The sequence below is a fragment of the Grammomys surdaster genome, unplaced genomic scaffold (assembly GCF_004785775.1).
Source record: "Grammomys surdaster isolate TR1022 unplaced genomic scaffold, NIH_TR_1.0 1164, whole genome shotgun sequence".
Taxonomy (NCBI): Eukaryota; Metazoa; Chordata; class Mammalia; order Rodentia; family Muridae; genus Grammomys; species Grammomys surdaster.
Window position 1 is genome coordinate 2,766,944 of NW_021605583.1, and position 20,726 is coordinate 2,787,669.

Consider the following 20,726-nt stretch of genomic DNA (forward strand, 5'->3'; position numbering starts at 1 on the left):
CAGGACCAGTCTTTGAAAGTGGTGACTTGTCTCCCTTCTCCAGCCACTTGGCTTAGTTAATTTAACCATCAGCAGAAATGGCTCCGGGAAACAGTGCCAATCCCAAGGTGTTTAGCATCTCCAGAGGGACCCTGCACCACTCACTCATCTTGTAACAGGACACTGACAGTGGGATAGCCTTCTCTGTTTTAAGCAAAGGGGAGACACCAAGGACGACACTGGGGTTTTCCTTATAGGAACCTGGTAAACAGGACAGAGTGTAACCGGCATTCCCACTAGAATCTGTCTCTGTAGATGCTTTGGGGGGCCTCTGGCATTTAGGGGTGTGAGGAGGATGGAATCATGAATGTGGTGAAGTCACCCCAAAGCAGTGTCCAACCTGTGGAACTGGGACTCACACTTCGCACTGTGGGTAGCAATGCTGTAGTCTGAAGGAGAGGTTTGGTCTGTTTGGCCATGACCACCTTGTTCCCCATGGTTAAAACAGTAGCATGTTGGATTATGGAAAAAGTCAGCACTAGGAGAAATCAGTTGTGGGAAAGTCACTGACCACAGGCTCATGAGATCTCTCAAAGATCTGATTTACACTAAACTTAAGATCCTTCTGCTTCTGCTCCCAAACACTGATGTTACATGCGTGCGCCAGGGACCACAACTTAAATGTTAAAACACTGAAGATTCCATGTCCTAAGTCTCCTCAAGCAGTAGTCGTAACAGCATTCAGGGCCACCTCAGGCGGAAAGGAGTCTCATCATTTGGGGAAGTCTATGGGGCAGCTGCACTGAAAACACCAGAGCAGGGCGTGCTGGATCCTCTCTGAAGGGGAAGGCACTAATTTAATGATTAGAATAATGTTTCCAGGTCAGTTAGCACACATAGCTGTGTACCTGGTAGGCTGCTCAGAGCCAGCTTTCCCCTGCACATTCCCTAATGCCCACCCGAAAATGGATGAAAAAGGGCCAGAAGGAATTGGATTCTCAAGAGACTGCCGAGTAAAGGAGTAAAGGGTGCTGTGGTGTTCTCAGAGGCTGGGACCCCTGAACCAGAGGACCCATGTTTAAATTCTATCCGTGTAAATTGCTGGGGGCCCTACAGCTGCCTGATCCACCCTCCCTTAACTAACCCGCAGGAGTTTTTCCAGGATTCCCTGCAGCTTGCCTCACCCATCAGGCCTTCCTGTCCCCGCTCTCTGGGGAGCTTTTCTAAACTGGCCTCCACCTTCTCCTGTCCCAGCTCTTCACCTGTAACTACTTGGTATTTATTTTCCATAGTCACAATCAACTTGGGTAAGCAGTCTGTGCTCCCCAGTGGAAGATTATCATGGGGTGGTAGGACAGCCTGTGAGAGCCAAGGCTGGTCTCACTCCTACTGGGTCTTATTTACCACCGTGTAGTAGGAGCTAGCCCAGAGCCAAGCACATGATGCTCAAATGCTTTTGTGGAGTAAAAATTAGGTAATATATAAGAGGTTCAGGGGTATTGCTTAATGGTAGAGTCTTTCTTTACTTCTCCTCCTGATATATTGTCTATCAAGGAAATTAAACAGCCTGTTTTCCAAACCAGGGTCACACATAATGTGGTGCTCACTAACTGAGGAGTTCATCTCAGATGCAGTGCCTATTGAGTGTCTGTGCGTGTGTGTGTATGTATGCACAAATGTGTTTACCTGTGTGGGGATGCACGCATGCAGGAGTCCATCTACTGTACCCTGCCTTAGAATCCCTGGATCTGAGGGCTAGGATGTAAGCTCAGGCCTCCTCTGTAATCCACCTGGGAAACCAAGAGCTGGATCGCTTGGATTGCTCCCAACAACTACGTAGGGGTTGTGGAAGTCAGGCGGAAGCCTGCCCCTCCCCGGTATGTTTCTGTGGCTTGTGAAGGGCATGGAGGATTTTCCCAGATCGCTTTCTCATTTTGAGGGTAACAAGAAAGCAGTGCTGGAATGCCTTGGTGGGGCCCTGCTTCCAAAGCTGAAGACGGATGGTCTGCCCTGGCCGTGCTGAGGGCTAGTCTCTGGCACACTATTTACCGCCTCACTCCACTGAACAGTTCCCAGAGGCTCCTCCACTGCTGAAGGGAGGGAGGCAGTTGCAGACATTTTTGTTAAAGTTTTAAAATAAAGTAGAAGGATAAATATGCTTAAAGCTATTCTATTCCACATGGGTGGCAATAACCACCAGCTGTCACTGAGAAACAGCAGATGTAATTGATAAAACAATTCAAAACTAGTGTGGATCTATTGTCAATAAAATTAACACCCAAAAAGTAAATAAAAGGGTTCAAGAAAGAATCAGATAAGTCTCCCCGCCAAAGTTGGCCAATAATTAAATCAGTGAACTAGGCACCGAATCTTTTTTAAAATGCAGATTACAAAGGAGGATCAGCCGGGCATGCCGCTTTGCTGGTTGAGGGTGGCATACCATATGCTGCCTATGAAACCGTCATTAGCGGAGGCAGGCACCGGGGAATGGAGGTGGGGGCAGGGCAGGGAAAGCTCTGCAAGTGTGAACCGTCAATCCCTAATGTAGAAAGGATGGACTTTCTACCCAGTACGGCAGGGAGTGAGGGGCACTATTCATTATCACAGTTGAGCATTAAATGGGCAACACCCACTCTAATTTATCGATGGCCTGTTTAAGGCGGGTGTTAACCTGTTTGTCTCGTATTATAATTGAATTCAGCCTGCAGGCTCCAGAAATTTGAGAAGTTCATCCTTTCTCAATCAATATGCTCCCCTTCAGTGACCCATTTCAAGACAGCTTCATAAAAAATAATGTATTTTGTTTTAATAAATTTAAACACTATGACAGCTGCTCAATTTTTATTGGTTGTTTTTTTTTCTCCTTTTAGATGTCTCTTCGCTGCCTAGAGAAGTCAAGTTCACAATCAATAGTGACTGATTAATCAGCATCCCCTTTGAACAAAGGTGCTAATCAGTTTTTGATTAGTTCATCAAACCAGATGCAAAGGCAGCCCTGCCCCAGCCTGCCAGTTCACCAGTGTTCTACATGACTTATGACTCACCAGCAACAGGAGTGCCTCGGTCCGGGAGGGAAGGGGGGGCAGTGTAATTATTAATTTAACCAAATTATTATGAACACAAATGGTTGCTGGTATTGCTCCTGACTTGGGTGATTGATAGACCTGCAGTGGGGGCCCCTCTAACACAGTGCAGGGCCGGGGCCGCAGTGTTTCTAATTAATGGTGCCGGGAGAGGAGAGACCTGGCTGATTCATGCCTTCCTAAAGACGATGAAATTCCTTTTGCCTGTCTGAGTGATCCTTGTCTGGAAAATGTGCCAAGAGAGATCAGGGTCAACCCAGGAGAACTTTCTCAGGGTTCTTGAAAGATCCAGTAGTACAGGGTCATTGTCACTGAGGGTGCTCTGTTTAAGGGGGTGGGGCAGCACAGTGCCTTCTGTCACCCAGGGAGGCAAGCAGTTGTTTCCTTCTGGCATTGTATTACGGCCAGGTAGGACATACCTACTCTTGTTTTAAAAGAAAATAAAGTTAATGTGTTTTTTTTTTTTGGCATGGTTTTACAACTTCTTTAAATGTATCACAAGTAAGAAGCGAGTGACTGACATGGCTAATGGGTAGCTTCCTTTCTAATTGATTTATTTACTGAAATTCACTAGTATTTAGAATTTGTCCATGAATTCAGAAAGTATTAGCTGGCTACTTATTGCAAGACAGGTACACAGCAGGGAACTGGCCCAGAACCGGCCCAGCCTGTAGCAGCCTGGAAGTTTCTACTCTGGGAAATCCCAATAGCTCAGCCCACCCTCACCCACTGGACAGAGAACAAAAGGGAGGGCATTCCTAAGGTCTGAGAGACACACACAGCTGGAAATCAGTCCCATGTGTTCTGAGATATGGGGGAGTACCAGCTGTGTTAAAGATGGCACCTCAAGTACCAGCCATTCAAACCAACTATAGTGAACTCTTTTGGGGAAGAGCTAATATGGAATCCTACTTTCCTGTGGGCTCCAGGAAGCAACTGTATGCCTGTGCCTTGGTTTCTCCAATGCAATGTCAAGGGACTTGCTGACTGATTCACTAAGTAACCAACCAGAGAGCTTCAGAAGCTGTAGGTAGTTGGCACTGAAGTCTCATGACGTCATGGAGCTCACACATATAATTGTTTAGCCCTGACCACCCTAAATCTCTGGCCTTTTTAGGATATGCTTCTTATTCTGGATTAGTAACACTTAAATCCTGGAATCAAGCATGAAACCTACTTTTGCAAGAGCTTAGTATACTGTGAAAAAGGTCTGAGGTGGATAAATAGTTTACATCCGGGTGTGTGACAACACCCTGCCCCCGACCTGCTCTACTACCTACTTCAAAGTGCTATAGCATGACCTTCGAGTTTATTCCACAGAAGTAGGCGGTCATTATGACTTTAAGATTGTGCCACATAATCCAACATCAACTGCTTTATGATACAACCAACTTTGTCCTGAGCCATTAGACATCTAGGACAGAACACATTACTTCAAGTCATGGAGCAGAGTGGCCTTGGCGTTCTGCTCTCTACTGTATTTATGGCACAGACCTTGGTCCGAAATAGGGCACACTGGTACCATAGGAAAGAAAGGTGGTTGAGTGAACAGAGAAGGCGAATTAGCTACACAGATTCATTCTTTTCTTAGTCTCAGAATCCACACTGATTGCTCAGCAAACCAAGTGGTTATTCGGTCACAGTGGACAAATCACCCACAGGTTGGACACTGCAGTGCCTTACCTAGTGACTAGCCCTTACCTGAGAGATCCTCACTGTCCAGTTCTTCTGCGGAATTGGGCAACTGAGTAAGGCCTTACAAGTAAAAACAAATTGTTTTTCTTTTCATTCCTCGAGGGACATAAACAAAACACTTAAGAACTGAGGATGGATTTTGGTTTTGTTTTTTTTTTTTAAAAAAAAAAAAAACATGAGCCAAATCTCTTGGTATTTCTCACTTTTTTGGAGAGCTTGAATATATTAATCCATATGTTCATTTCTTTAATTATATAATTTTATTATTGATATACAATTTGAGGCAGAAGGAGTCCTCGGCCTCCACTGTTGAAAGCACATGAAACATGAGGAGGGTGAATGTTTAAAAATCACTCATTCAAAACAGCATGCAGAAAGAAAAAAGTAAAGCTGGAGTGGTAGCTGTGGACACTCTGATATAGATCTCTTAAATATGAATGTATTTAGATGCTACATACTGATGTATGTCAGTTTTATCTTGCACTTCCCTGAAAATTGAGCTCCTTTGCCAATACTGACAAACACAGTTCATTACCAATTTAGCACAATCTTATGATCACATTATTTCAAAAGGGTCCATCGACTGCTAGGTGCAGATCGAAGGTTAGGCCTTCATCAGAAAAATCTGATTTACAACCCATTTTTTTTTTAAAGAATTTTATAAATCAGTGGTATTCTGGAAAAAATAAAACCGTCAAAGCTGAAAAAGCAGTTAGGTCAGGAGAAAATCATGTGGGGCTTCGGGTGCCTGTGTTCCAGTCAACCTGGGTGTTGGTCAGCTGGGATGGTTCTCCACCAGCGCTGATTTGAATTAAGACAGGCAAAGAGAAGCATAGCTAAGTGGAGGGAGGTTCAGCTAGAGATGGCTTACGTTTCCTCATGCTTCTTCCTCAGCTGATCTTATAAGGAAGTTTATTAAACAACACAAAATGTTAAGATAGTCATGGGGCCCTTTGCTTGTTTGCTGTTCTCCTTCACTTCCCTGCCCTGGAACTCCAATCTCCACAGTAACTGTCCTATAGTCTTTATCTGTCATTTTGAAGATGGTGTGGATCTAATTCAGCTGCAAGGTCTTTGAAGAGAGACACAAAGTTTGCTTATTTTTGTATCTTTCCCCTCCCTGGAGCTCAGCACAAAGTATACTCTCAGTAAGTAATTGCTGATTGAATGTTTTGAGAGTCATCCTTGGTGAATTACTTACCAGAGCTTTAAGGCAACCGAAACAAATGCTCTGGAAATACATAATGGCTGATGGGTTGCCATATATACATACATATATCAAATGAACTAAAACAAGTTTGTATGAGTGGTCGTTAAAGCTTGAGACTTCTGAGGTGACTGACAAAGCCACATGAGCAGCTGAGTACGTGAGGAGGCTGTCCGCCACCACTCCTGGGAGAGGAGAGTTCCCACATGAACCCTGGACGCCAAATGCTCCAGAGCAGAAGCTGAACCAAAATGAAAGCCTTCAGAGTGCACAGGTGTTCCCATGCTAGGGAACCAGGCAACCAAAGGGAACATGGCAATGCGGTAAATTATACAGGCACCTGAGGAGAAATGCTAGCCTTCTGTCCTGAAACCTGATTGGCTGAAAGTGTTTCTATTTCTAATTGGCTTTATTCATTGAATAAAGACTGAAGAATACAATTATTTGGATAACTGTTATAAATGGGTAACATAAAGTAGTTCTCTGTAGTTAATTATAAATTTGCAGTTCTCAGAAGGCTAATCCCTCACTGCTACGTGGTCTGATGACTATCAAAGTGTTCTACATACGTGCTTGGTGCCCATTGAACCATATTAAACAAGGAGGCATCCAGGACGCAGCTTTACTGTTGAAGGCTTATTTCCCTGGGGAGGGCACTAGAAAGCTAATTTTAAAAAATAAAGACAAATATGTTTATGAAGTATCATTGATATGCAAAGTTTTCCATTAAGAAGCGACAGACAGTTGATATACACCTCATTAAAGCTGAAACTGTCATCTTTAATGGCATAAACTTTAAAATATACCAAATCATCTGGAATCTCCTGCTTAGATTATGTTCCAAACTGAGAAGCCATTTAGGCCAGTGGTATTAAATTTGTTTTTGTAGTTCGATTGGTTTTTTTTAAAAATGAATCTACAGCACACTGTCATAGCTGGATAATTTCTGAATAAATATAATTAGAGAGTTTGCCATAGCATTTGAGGTACAGTGAGGAAAAAAAAATTACCCCTAGAATTGCTTTTGCTTAGGTATTTTTCTTTCATGTTAAAAATTAGACTCCTCTCATTTTCTCAAAGAAAATGACAAAGATGCATTTTATGAAGCAGAGACTATTTCTCAAAAGGAAACATTGTGATTGAATAATAAGTGGGAAATTACTTCTTGGTTCTTCTATTCAAAATTTCCTGTCACCTGTTCAAGCTCTTTCTAGTCACCTCTAATTAAAATGCATGCAATGCATTTCTTCAAACTCTGTTAAACAAATGAAAGTTTACTTTTGTTGTATATGGGACATTTTTGAGCAATTAAGGAAGCCCTAAGGTGCAGATATGATAATTTAATTTATGCATAATGGCAGTCTCTTCTACAGAGACTCATGTTTGGTCTTTTCCGATGTTACAGGTGCTGTGTGGTACTGCACTGTGTGCTTCTGAAGCTGTAATTTCTTCTTCTTGACATGGCAATTTTAAAGCAGAAGAAAAAGACCCCAAAGAATCAGAATCAGTCAGAAATCCTAGCCATTTCGATAAGTGCAAAAATCAAGTATACCTAAAGAGGTTCCTGGATTCGATTCATCAGGTTATCATGTAAGTATTTCACAGAAAATTACAAAAAAAAAATCACAATGAAATAAAATCCCTAGGAAGCAAAACCTTGGCCCAGTGGCCTAGCACCATTCCCATTAGGAAAAACAAAGTAGGCGACGGTCTCTCTCTTACCTACGCAGCACGCATCTGATCACCTGGCCATGTCGTGGAAACTGATACTTCCACCACGAGCCAGAAGAGTTCAGACGCCCCCGGTAGTTTTAATCTAAAAGCTCAGTCATCCTGTTCTTCCTGCTTTGTCAGCTTTTGTGGAGAGTTTTTCCCTTCTTCCCATTAGCAGAAATTTGGTTCACGCCGTTAAACAGTTTCCAAACTGCATATCAAGGCTGCAACGCAATCTTCAGGTCCTGCAGCCATTCGTAAACCTCTTTAGCTTTGTTCTTGGGGAGAGCATACAAGGTCTGCAGAGTCCCTTGACTGAATGACAGCCTTTGAATGCCACTGTTATGTACTCATACAGAGAGATGTACACAGAGGCACATACACAGACGGTGGACATAGCGGTTGTAACCATGTGCACTGCTGGCTAGTCTTCTTTCAAATGGGCTTCAGAACTTTCCCACAACTGAATATCAAGTAAGGTAAGGAGAGAACACAGTGCTTCTAGCATTCTATCATGGTCTGCACTAGTCATAAATCAGGGAAAGGGAGACTCATGGGGCAGTTACCTAAGGATGGGCAGTGGTCTGGGGTGTGAGTTTGTTACCTAGCACTGGCCAAATACTTTGAAACCAAAATAGAAAGTGGAAAATGCTTCAGAGAGGTTCTCCATTCTGGAATGAACTAAAATCTATTTAAAAAAATCATCTGGGATAAGAAAATCCATGAGATTGTCAGCTTCCACTGTCTCAACAGGTAGAAAAGGCAGGCAGATTTAAAAGAGTGAGGAGAAGAGGAATAGGAAGAGGTAGGTAGGTAGGTAGATAGATAGATAGATAGATAGATAGATAGATAGATAGACAAACAGACAGACAGACAGAGGAGAGACCTCCAACCCAGAAGCCAGCTGTCTGCAGTGTAACAGGGGCACAAGCGCTATTCCAGACCGTGGGCATGCTGTCACCCCACCCCTCATGGGGGTGGGGGAGGAGGGGAGGGAAAGGGAGAGGGGACACACAGAACAGAAAAGAACAAGGCACAAGACATTTACAGAGAAGCGTCCACAGTGAAACAGAAAGACAAAAACCATCACACACACCCACACACCAAATAACCATAATGACGACGACACTACCCGTGCGTTAACCACCCATGCATGTCTGCCTGCAGCTTCTGGCCATGAGTTATCAGGATTTGGCAGTGGTTTTTTTTTTTTTCTTTTTTCTTTTTGCATCGATCAACATGCACACAACAGCACAGGTTTTGGTTTTTTTTCCCTTGTGCAGGCCCTTAAGGATGAGCCACAAAACCACAATGCTCAACATCCTTCTTCAAAGAGATCCCCCCCGCCCACGTCAGCCTTGCGTAAACATCTCGCTCTCACACTCACATGTATCTTTACTCTCAGTGAGATCCTTACAAACATATGGTGGTGAATTGTTGCTTGGTTTTCTTTTGGAGAAAATCCATTTGGTTTTGGATCATGCTCATGCACTTCCAACCTTCCAGTACATGCTTATTCCAATCAGTTATCGGTAAGAACGAACAGTCAACATACATAAGCAACTAGAATAAACTTCATACATACTCTAGCAACACAAGCTTGAATAAAATATTTTAATGAGTCTTCAAAGGGAAATCTTAAAAATGTCTTTTTTTTTTTTTTAAATCAAAGAAAACAGCCATCTGGAAAATCCAGTATAACACTTTGGAGACCACTAAGACGGTCACAGCTGGCTGACTTAGGATGTCTTGTCATTTAAGTTGCTGAGTTATCAAGCCACTTAACTTTCTTTTTTTCTGGGACAAGTCACTGTAAGGACCATCTCAAGGTCATCCAGTGAGTCTGTCTGTGGCTGCTGTACTGCAGAAGCGGGGCCTCTAGCACTAGGCTAAAACTGATGCTATGGTATGATGACGGCCTTGTTCCTCTGTTCCCTTGGTCTGTAGCTCCCACTACATTGTGATCCTTTACAACTGACTGGAGAAATGTCTTCCCTTTCCATCAAGTAAACTTCCAGAGATTATTTTAGTTTTCATTAGAGCTTTTGGACGTGGGCTTGAGAGTCAGCTGGTCAAAACAGTGGGAGCCCCTTTGAGAAGAGGCTATGAGGACCAGAGACAAGCTGGAGAATGCATTTATAAATACACTATACAGGGATCAGCTGGGATTCCCTACCACTTCTTTGCTGCTAAGGAGTCTCATTGAAGAGATAGATGCCATAAGGAGGCTGGCCTTATTACTTTTTCCCACAAACATCTCACACCAGTTGGTCTCACCCTATACACCCAGCTTAATGTTGTTTCCAGACAGAAGGACAATGGCTGCTTCTCATGGCACAGTCAACCCTATGTCCTGCCATGAGTACGCTATAGCATATCTCCTTCCGTGTGTCCAGAGACTCCTCTCTCCTTTGCTCTCTTTCTAATGAGACAGACGTAATTAAAACGAGTAGCCTCAACTCAGAAGCGGCTTTTAGTTGATGTCTCAGTTCTTTAGACCAGAGGACTAGCTCTCTAGTTTGCACACCCTGTCCGAGCGCTTAAGGATGAGCCCCACAAGTGCAAACGTTGGATTCTTCTTGAGGGACTAAAACATAGAACTGTGAGGCTTTAGGGGATAAATGGTCACTCTTTCTTCAAAGAGCTCAGAGAATTTGGGAATCTTAGATTGCACCTGACCCTGGAGTTAATTATAGAAAGCCCAAAACTTAAGAGTTCTTTAAAAAGAATAAAACAAAATCTCGAGCTATACTGAAGCCAACTTAAAGCTCTGAGGATAACTGATAAGGTACTCAACTAAAGATAAAATATACAAACAACTAAAGTACCCACCCCCACAAGGTTATTCTGCATAGCTCTGGCTGTCCACTCTGTAGATCACGCTGGCCTTGAACTCAGAAATCCACTTGCCTCTGCCTCCTGAGTGCTAGGATAAAGGTATGGGCCACCACACCAACAACTAAGTTTAATGCAGTTGCTGCCTGAGATGTAGCCAGCTCTGTAGACACTACTTTAGAAAGGCACATTTGATGTCTAATTGATTTCTTATGGCTGTCCAGTGTACCTGTCCCCTCTAGCTTACTGCATGGGCATTTCCCTTTGTCCCAATGGCAGGAAAGGACAGTGAAGTAGTAGTAAGCTAGGTTTCCTACTTAAGCTCTTGTTACTTTGCAAGTGAGGGATGGGGCAGGGAGCGGAGGAGAGAGAGAGGGCTCCCTGCTGATCTTGACAGAGCCCAACAGGTTTTACTCAGATTTCCAACCTCTAGGTTCTCAGACAAAGTTGTCTAAGGAAGTCAATGTGGGCTAGATATTATTCTATTCTAGCAACCAAATTGACACCACAGGGCTGGCTGATCACCTCTTGTCGCTGAAGTGGTAGACTTTTCACGCTGCACAGCATATAGAGTGATCAAAGCAGACCCTTTACCAAGATTCCCTTGGATTCAGTTATTATAATTCAGTCCCCCTTTAAACTAAGATATCTGCTCTAAGTATTGTCTTGTCAAGGTTAGATGTTAGCTGAGTAATAAAACAGTATACAGATGAAACAGGGCTCTATTTTCTGATTGAATAAAAAACAAAACAAAAAACCCCACAAAAGTTAAAAGACCTGTCCCCATTTTGTAGTCCACTGGTGACAGGGGAAAAGGAGGCAGAGTGTCCTGAGGTCCCTGTCTGAAGTTTATGGGTTTTAAACTTTGGTTTAATCACCTTTTGGTAAAGATACAAAACTTAATATATTTTGTATTATTTGGCTTGCAAAGTACCACACACCAAAGACTTTCTTAAAACTGTACTTGATGCTGTTCATGGGGACATGGGGAACATTGTTGGGGAGTGGCTTCCCACCTAATAGAAGCCTAAGCTTCAATTAACAGAGGGATGGAGAGGTGGGGTAGAGAAGTTCCCAGCAGGATAGAAGGGAAGTCATGACTTCTGTAGAGAAGACAAGCAGTCTTCCTCTGTTCATGTCAGGGGTCAAAATAGACATCTTCCTCCTGGACTCTCTGTCTCAAACACTGAGGGACAAAGAGTTCCCTTTAAAAATTCCCCGAGGAAAAAGCTGGTAAGTGATTGGCCTGCAGATCTTAGCTCTGTAGGCAAATACTCTTTTAAAAATCCTAATTAAAAAAATGGCTGAAGGCTCAGTTATTCCAAGGTGTGGTGGAGTTCTATACATAAGGAGGAACGTGTGGTGGACACCTTGCCCCGCTTGCCACCAGAGGGGAGGCCTCATCTCAGACTGCAACCATTGGCCACTGAACTCCCAACATAAATGACAAGACTCAGCGTAATGTCAAGCATAAAACGTTACAGTGCATTTATGAGATCAGTCTATTCGGAGCATGAGTTCCCTTGAAGACTGCATTTCTTTTTCCCAGGCTTGCCTTGCCTCTCAGCAGCGCTGAGAAAGTAGATAAACAGTAATGTGGTACCAACCGTGAACTGCTGGTTCTGTCGTCGCCGTGGTGTCTACAGACAGGAACAGAGGATTGGAGGAAGGGAAGAAACAGGAGGAACGGCATGCAAAAAAAGGGAGAATGGAAAAAAATGGAACAGATAATATATGAGCAAGCTTTCAAAGAACACCGCGTGACAAGCAATAATAAATGAAAAGCAAAAAGCATTTGAAGTGAGTTGCACTGTTTTAAGACATGCCTTGAGCTCAAAGCTGCGAGCCAGGGAGGAAAACAGTAAATTCTTTGGTTCTGGGGGTCTTGCCAGGACACATGTGTTTGCGAGTCAATAGTCAGGGGCACATGCAAAGTGATGAGGAACACCAGTGCAAACTCCGTGACTACTAGATGGTTCTTAAGGCACCGAAGCTCAGGGTTGCGACAGAAAAGCTCAGTCGGAAGGCTAAACGATGGATCCAGACATTCAAACATTGCCTTTGTGTTAACCCTGCCCACATGGGCAAGCAAGCATCGCAGGGATCAACCCCACACTTAGGATGTTTTTGCAGCTGATGCTCAGAGGCTTGCAGGTGAATGTGCAACACCCAGATCCAGGTTCTGTATCCACTGTGTTATTTCATCAGAAGATAGCTGGTGAGTTCAGTTCACGGAGAGGCCGTGGGAGTGAACATGTTCATGATACATACATATATACATACATACATACCTATCTATCTATCTATCTATCTATCTATCTATCTATCTATCTACACACACACACATATGTATAGTACACACATACACACACACACACTCTGATTCTTCCATTTCACCAGATGTTCTAATCTACAAGGTCTGTCACAATAACTCACACATTCACACAACTGCCAAACACTACTTGTGAATTTCAAAGTCTCAAGCACTCCATCATCCCTGTGTTCAGCAGCACAGCCCAGGTTCGGCTGTCAGGATTCTCCTGTCATGGCTGGGTCAGGAGACAGAGCCGTCAGCGTCTCTATTGCTGCTCTCACGCTGTGGCATGTTCCTTTCTTCATGTTTGATGCTGTTCAAGTTTGTTCCTATCAGGTTGTGACAATGGCTTTTCCTCACAGGAAAATCCCCCTGAGGCCCTTGAGGCATAGGTTTCTCCTTTACTTTTGGCTACAGAAGTAGGGTGCATAAGTAACAGTATACATTTACATGGTGACTTTCGTTTCTGACTCAGTGCTTTGACCAACTTCATTCTAATGTCATTGGATCAGGACCTACTTTCTTCTTCAGTTCTGCAGTTTTTAAGTGTGTTTCTCTAGTCAGAAGGCCCTCGCTAGTCAGAAGCTGCTAGTGGTGAAGTGAACTAGTGAGGGTTAAAAATCACATGTAATCCCTGCCATTTTTATGATGCAGTTCTCTGGCTGGCAATCGTTTCCACCGACCCTCTGGAGCTTGACACAGGCAATGTTTAAATGCACTGGAACACCAAACAGAATTTTTATGGGGGGGGGAGTGATCCAATCAGCCCAGAGCTTCTGATGTATAAATAAGACACGTGAATTCACACTGGTGTTCCCCTTCAGTTGGCATGCTTTCTGGGTCAACAGGGACCCGGTTACCATAAAGAACTCGGAGCCCTTTTAAGGAGCCAGATTAGCCATAGGTCTGAGAGGCCAATGCCGCTTGGTATAACCAAGCACTAAATCTCTTTAGAGAGGGGGAAGAAGGGAAAAGTCATCAAGTACACTGCAGAAGAGCACAATACTTACTTACGAATCAAGTCTGTGTGCCTAAAATAGCAGCGAAAACAACACAGAACACTGTACAGTTGAAACAAACCCTACACTAGATCCGTAAGGAGGACAGACACATCTCCGTAGTTGAGACATCTGAGTCTAACATTGGTTTGAGGCACTTTAAATTTGAGGGGCAGGATCAAAAAGGCACATTTGTATAAACACTTATAGGCATGTAATACATTTTATGGGCAGGCACTGGCTCCTTTCCAAAACAGAAAAGGAAAAGCAATGAATGCTTCGGTCCATTATTTCCATAGTAGCATTTCTAATATGCATTTGGGGTTTGTTTTGGTTTATTTATTTATTTATTTTGAACCAGGTAAATCACTAGTGTGAAATGAAAGAAAGGGGTTAAAAGTTTCAAAAGTCAGATCTGAGCATTGACCAATGATTCCAATTTACTGTCTTCCTGCATTAGGGCATTATATCAGCTTCATGACAAAATTAAACCAAGTGAAGCCAGGCGTCAGCTCTTACATGGGCACCAGACAATAAATGCAGCCACGGCCATAGTGCATTTTGCACCCCAACTCCAGGGATGCGAAATCCATCAATTGCACCCAACAGAAGAGAAAAAGGAACATTGCAGGAAAACACTCTAAAACAGTTAAGCAAACACATACTCAAGTCAAGCAACATGATTATTGCAGCTGGAATGGCAAACCCATGAGCAGCTCCAGGAGAGACGCTGCAGCGGAAACACAGGTTGGCTACGGGGTTTAAATCAGGATTAGGAGTGTGTCCGGGGAGCTATTGACTCTGTTTCTCAGAGAGCATCTGGTATGCGACCTGAGCAGAGGCTATTTCAAGTGACTGTGGGCTCTCCACAGGGACACTAGAACAGGATCTAATTCTCCTTTGTAATTGCATTATGACACCATGCAGACACCACAGACAACTTGGCTCTGGGGTGAGTCCAAATCTTGAAGCACAATTTATTAGGGTGTCTTCATCAGGAAGTAGAGAAAAACAAACCCCTCAAGAATCAGCTTCTGGGGTGGCCAATGGAGTATTTCATAACATTTTAATTGTGTGAGTAAATGCAAACATTTCCAAACAATGTTATAAATGCAATAACTGGCTTGAAAAATAGTGTCTGGTTGCCCTCAGAAAGGCTTTTAAAGCTAATTTTGTTGTCTTAAAAAAAAATCTTAGAGCTAGGCCTATGGGAAAAATAGGTCACAAAAGTTGATTGGGAAGCACTGGGTTATAATATACAAAACGGCTAAGTTAAGCCATTCTCTCCAGTTTTAATTATGGTGTGGGTAAATGTATTGTATATTATTGTACAATAATATACAATACCATTTTTAAAAATAATGAAACAAACAAAAACAAGCCAATCCCCTTTTCTCACAAATGCTGAGTGAACATAGTCTTACTAGGCATTTCTTAGCCGTTTTATGAGTTTGCAATCAAAAGGGTGTCTGAGACAGGCCTTGTACTGACTCGAAAGACAGTCTTTCACTCAACACCGACTTTTCTTTTATGCTCAGAGCCCTGCAAGCAGTTAATGTGACCCTGCCTCAAACAAGTGAGACAACCACAGATAGTTCATGCTGAGGTATAAGATATTTACAGAATGAGAAGCCTTTGACAATGTGTGAGATTAGAGACAGTAGCCATTTAACCAAGTAGCCAAGTAGAGGGGGAAAAAAACCCCTCAGCCCGCCTGAGTGGCAGCTGGGCAATATTTAGTTGAAACAGTCATGTGTAAGCCCCACTGTGGTTCATTCTAATCCTTTCAGATGGATTCTCTCCAACTTAGAATTGTTCATTGAGTGTGACAGACTGGAGGCTTAAAACTAATCCATAAATTAGTCTGTGGTCTCAAACACAACGGGTGCCATAAATGAAAATCCAAGAACAAAAATTAAATTCCCAACCTTAAATACCTTTCTTACCAATCGACCTGTGCTGTTCTTGTGTTGTGATACAGAGTCCCTTTAGGGCAGCATGTGGAATGGTTATATGAGACCAGGGTGGACACTGGAAAATGCTGTGAGTACAACCTGGAGAAAACAGCCTGCCCTAGAGCTGCACTTCGCTGTGGGGAATTTAAACACCCCCGTCTTGCCAGCCATGAGCTTAGCTGGAAGCGGGACAAGCAGCCCGGCAACATTTTAATACACTTTTCCTACTTTATTTTCTTAACTAACTAAAGTCAATACAGAACCAACGGGCTTTCTTAATTGAATTCCTCTTCAGTCTCTGCAATGGAGAGGCTTTAAATCTCAGCACCAGGGCAGGCAAAGAAGTCCCCTGACAATTTTACTTCATAGCTGTGCAGTGCTTGCCAATATATATTAAATATGGGTGTTTTCTTCTCCCACTCCCCCCTTTCAATTTATTTGAAATCTGTTGAAAGAGAAGAAAATAAGCGCTGGAAAATTCAAGTTTGAAATGTATCTTCTACTACTGGTTTTCCAATTAATTTCCTTGCCACCTGTGTTCTGCCTAATTAACCTATCATTCCTTAATGATGGAGAAAGTGGCCAAGAACACAGCTAAACTAAAAGGCCTAAACTCAAAAAGGCCCTAAGAAAGCCATTGTGTGTGTGTGTGTGTGTGTGTGTGTGTGTGTGTGTGTTATGCCAGTGTGTGTATTCCCCTGCGTGGGTGCATGTGAAGACAAGGGGTTGACATTAGGATACCCTCAACTGTTTCTTTCTCCACCTTATTTTATTTTTTTTGAGACAGAGTTTCTCATTAAACCTGGAGCTCACATTTTATCTACACTGGATGGCTGTGAAATCCCAGGACCCTGGGGTCTCTGCTCCCAAGTGCAGGGCCTATGAGCTCACCCTGCCACAGCCAGCTCTTATGTGAGTGCTGGGAATCCTAACTGAGGCTTTCATGGTTGAAAGCAAGCTCTTTTGGAGCCACCTCACCAGCCCTCGATCATCTTTTAAATGTCACCTTCTCCTTACAGTGACGAGATTGTGAGCCCCAGAACAGCAGGAAGGGGAGCTGGTTTCATGGTTGTTAAGCAATTTCAAGTTTTGTTGAAAGCTTCTTCAAAATTGTTCACTCTGTGCAGCCCAAGCCCCAGAGAGCTTCTCATTTGCAAACCAGATGTTCTGTAAAATAACCGGAATCTACAGAGTGGTTTCCTTTACAAGGAAAACAATCCCTATGGCATTGTCTCTGAATGCTGTTGGGAATGGGACCAAGGGGTCAGAGCACAAGCCAGGGGAGGAAGAGCAGACTGGACTGGAGCAGGGGTGATGCAGAGAGGGTGGTAGCTAGGGCAGAAGAGGAGAAAGGGCTCTGCGAGGCTAAGCCTCATCTCTCAGGAGAACCTGGAAGACTGGTCTCTGCACTCTCATGCTCCTACCACTGGGAGAACCCCAGGAATCACTTCTGGAACCCCAGGAAACCCGAGCCCCTGCTCTCTCACTTATGGACTTTGCTGACAGATGTCGACCATGGACACTGGTTGGAACTTTATCTCCAGGATTAATTTTTAATAAAGAACGTACACTTCGGGAAGTTATGATGGAAGTAGTAGTAGAATAAAGATATCTCACCTCACTCCCACCTCTCACTGTTTAAAAAAAAAAAGGTGGAATCTGATGACTTTTATTAAGTATTTGTGATATTCTTACTTTCTTCTGTTCCTTCCTAAACCAGCATGGGTCAAGAATGGTTGGCTATGAGGCAACAGGGAGTGGGCTTACAATTACTGGCAAAATGAGAATGTAGACAGGACAATATGTAAAGAGATGGACATGCAAAGGTGGTCTCCTAGGTAAAAAGAGGCTCATTAATACTAACTGGTGCCCTAATAACATCTCTGTCCTCGGGCATCCTGGGATCTCAGGGGCGCTCTGTAAGTGATCAGTGCACGAGGGAAGACAGTCTTAATGGCTTAGACGGCAATCTCAGGAAGAAGGCAACTCAGGAAACAGTCTAGGATGAAGGATGCATGCTTCCTAGGGAACAGGGGGGCTCACTCTAGGCGACATAAATACACGCGCCTTGAAGAGAGATGCTAGACGCACTTTTGGTTCTTCATGTCTGTTTCTGTATCTACATTCTATCCATGCTTCGATGGCACTGAGCAAAGACCACTTCTGTGATGCTGCCCTGTAGCACCTGTTACCTTTGACATGAACACTCCATTGCATGACAGCACACAACCACACAGGATGGGGTTTAAAAAGTCCTTTCTACACATACTATGGGTGCTCAATCTTTGCCGAATGCATACCTAAATGCAGACCAGCAAATAGCCTTTGTGCCCTGCCAATACCAGCAGCTCAGGGTTGGAATCATCGGGGAACTGAGAGCTTTATGTGGAGCTAAGCTGTTACTGTTTAGATGGCCACTCCATTGACCTGGTGTCAAGCACATGTGTCCCTCCTTTACACCTAAGACACATGTATACTTGGTGCAGGTTCCCCTACTGGCATGTTCTCCAAACACCACTGAAGAAAAAGGCTGTGTATGTCTTCTGTACAGGATCTAACTCACATTAACATGGACAAGAGCCTATGACACCAAACAGTGAAAACCCAAATAATATAAGGGCCTGAGGCTAGGAGTCACTTCCTCCCAAGTTAAGTGGCTTCTGAGTGCTTTGACACCCATAAGAGAAACCTTGCTATTTTCTTTTCTAAGAAATACAAAATACTTAATTGAATACATGCTTTTAAAAAAGAGAGAGAAAAACTCATTTAGAAATGACCTACTTCATTCTTATGAAAGGATTTTTAAATGTGTCTCACAATCTGGCCCTATAGCTATTCATTCTTATTCTAAGCTTTTTTTAAAAAAAAATTTTAAAATTTATGGCAGTTGTGTGTATAGTGTGACCTTCAGGTCAAGCATCTATCTCCTGGCCTGCATTTTGTATCTAAACTGTTAGAGGTGCAGATGACAGACGCTGAATGCTGAGAACTTGTCATGGGTGCTTTTTAGCAAGCACCCAAGTCAGGACTCCAGGCAGGAACAATACAATATCCAGGTTAATTAAAGGGAGAAACACAGAATGCTTTCCCAAGAAAACGTCAGGAAGGAAGCCTGACCCAATTAAGAGGAAGAGGCTAAAGCTATCTCCAAGCACAGAGGCACAGAGACAGGAGCTGCTACTATCCCTGAAGCATGAAGTTGACTAGGAAGAAAGTTCAAACGATTCATCTGGTTTGCGCTCCTATGCTGTGGCACACACTCTCCCAAATGAAGAAACTCCATGGAAAACCTGATATGACAAAAAAATAAAACACTAAGGGGTGGGGGTAAGGGGGACTCTCAAAGCCAAGAGCTAAACAGAACCAATCATAACATCAACTAGCAGGAAAGATGAGAGATATACCTTTGCACCTTAGGGCAAATGCCAGTGAGGCTCTAAATGGCTTCTCACCCAATTCCATCCTCAAATTGTTTTGTTTTTTTTTAAATGTGGAGAGGCCTTAGAATAATGTCAATGTCTGTAAAGCTTCACCTCTCAGACAGATACTGAATATTCTCTCTCTCTCTCTCTCTCTCTCTCTCTCTCTCTCTCTCTCTCTCTCTCTCTCTCTCTCTCTCTCTCTCCCCATCCCCACCCCTACTTTGTCTTTGAGATGAACCCTCCCATATGTAGATCTGGATGGCCTCCAACTCACAGAGATCCGCCTACCTCTGCCTCCCAAGCACTGGGATTAAAGGTATGAATACCATACTCAGCCTGAAGACTCTTTTCACACTGCAGAAACATGCAGATGTTTCCCTAGATAGGGCTGCCATTCTGGTGTGTCTGACATGTCACTAGATCTGCTTCAAGTGGAGAGGGCAGCTGGCAGAGGCCACTGCTCTCCTAGGAGAGTAGGAAATCTAAGATTTGGCAAAGGGGGAGAGCAGAGGGGACAAAGAAGTGTTAGAGGGGTATCAGATTCCTTCAAGTGCCTCCAGGATGGAGCTGAGCTGCAGTATGTTTTGAGAGCCAGATGACCAGGGACAGAATGCCTTCCTAACAAAGAGAACAATTCCATTACCCTGGGCAGGGAAGATAAAAGATAGCGCTGCAATGCTTCTTTAGGAGGAATCAGAAATCAACCAGGACCTTTTGAGCCTAAAAAATATTTTTCTATTGCATTTGTACATTTTTCTAGTAATGAAACTCTGACCTGGGGAATGGCTTTCAGTTATTGCATTTGACTAGGAGGAAAGAAATAGACGACTACGAATGCTTCTTTTTCTTTTTAGAGCCCCAGCTTTACGTTCTTGTCGCTAGATTCGGCTACTGAAGCTTTTAAGGCTAATGGTGGCTGTAAACGGACCAAACAGTGCAGGAGGGAGGAGTGGAAATTAATTTAGCGATCCATTTGTCAGGATTCCATATAAGGTTCTTTAGGAACCAATCTAAACCTAGAGAATAGTCTGGACCTTTAAAATGGGACAGAGAACCATTCAAGTCCATAACCTTTAATCTGTTTGGAGAAAGGAGCAAATGTTCAATTCTACAAGTTGCTTTCTGGGCAAGATAAATATATAGAAGGCGGCTTGTTAAGACCCAGTAAGCCTGAAAGATCACATGCATTAAGGGGATGGATGCCACACTGTTGTTTTAGTAGAGATTTTAGTTTAATGACTCTTGGGTGTGCTAGTGAAGAGCTGGGCATTTGTTACCACAGATGCATTTGGTGTGGTAGAAAGCAGGCGAGCGCTAACACCCACAGACCAAAGTGCACCTGTGAGATCATCGGAAGTTATTTTGAACTGAGAGGCCAGTGGTAGAGCCAGAAGTAGACATGTTCCAATTAAAGTCTTCTCTGAGGTGGCCAGAAATATGGTGTCATTTATTCTAAGACTTTCTTTCCAGACAGTGCCTCTGCAGTCAGAATTGTGATCACAGTGAATTGCACATGTCTGAGGCC

General features: G+C 43.4%; 1 protein-coding gene across 3 annotated transcripts in view; it reads right to left on the minus strand.

Moving 5' to 3' along the window:
• The window catches only part of Cadm1 (cell adhesion molecule 1), a 321,034-nt gene that overhangs the window by 11,575 nt on the left and 288,733 nt on the right, over window positions 1–20,726 (minus strand). For 2 of the 3 annotated variants that reach the window (XM_028783699.1, XM_028783701.1), the window contains exon 9: window positions 12,120–12,152. The exons of the other annotated variant lie outside the window; for it this stretch is intronic. In XM_028783699.1, coding sequence (XP_028639532.1) covers window positions 12,120–12,152 — 33 coding nt within the window. The remainder of the gene's footprint in view (window positions 1–12,119; window positions 12,153–20,726) is intronic. 3 annotated transcript variants of the gene reach the window in all.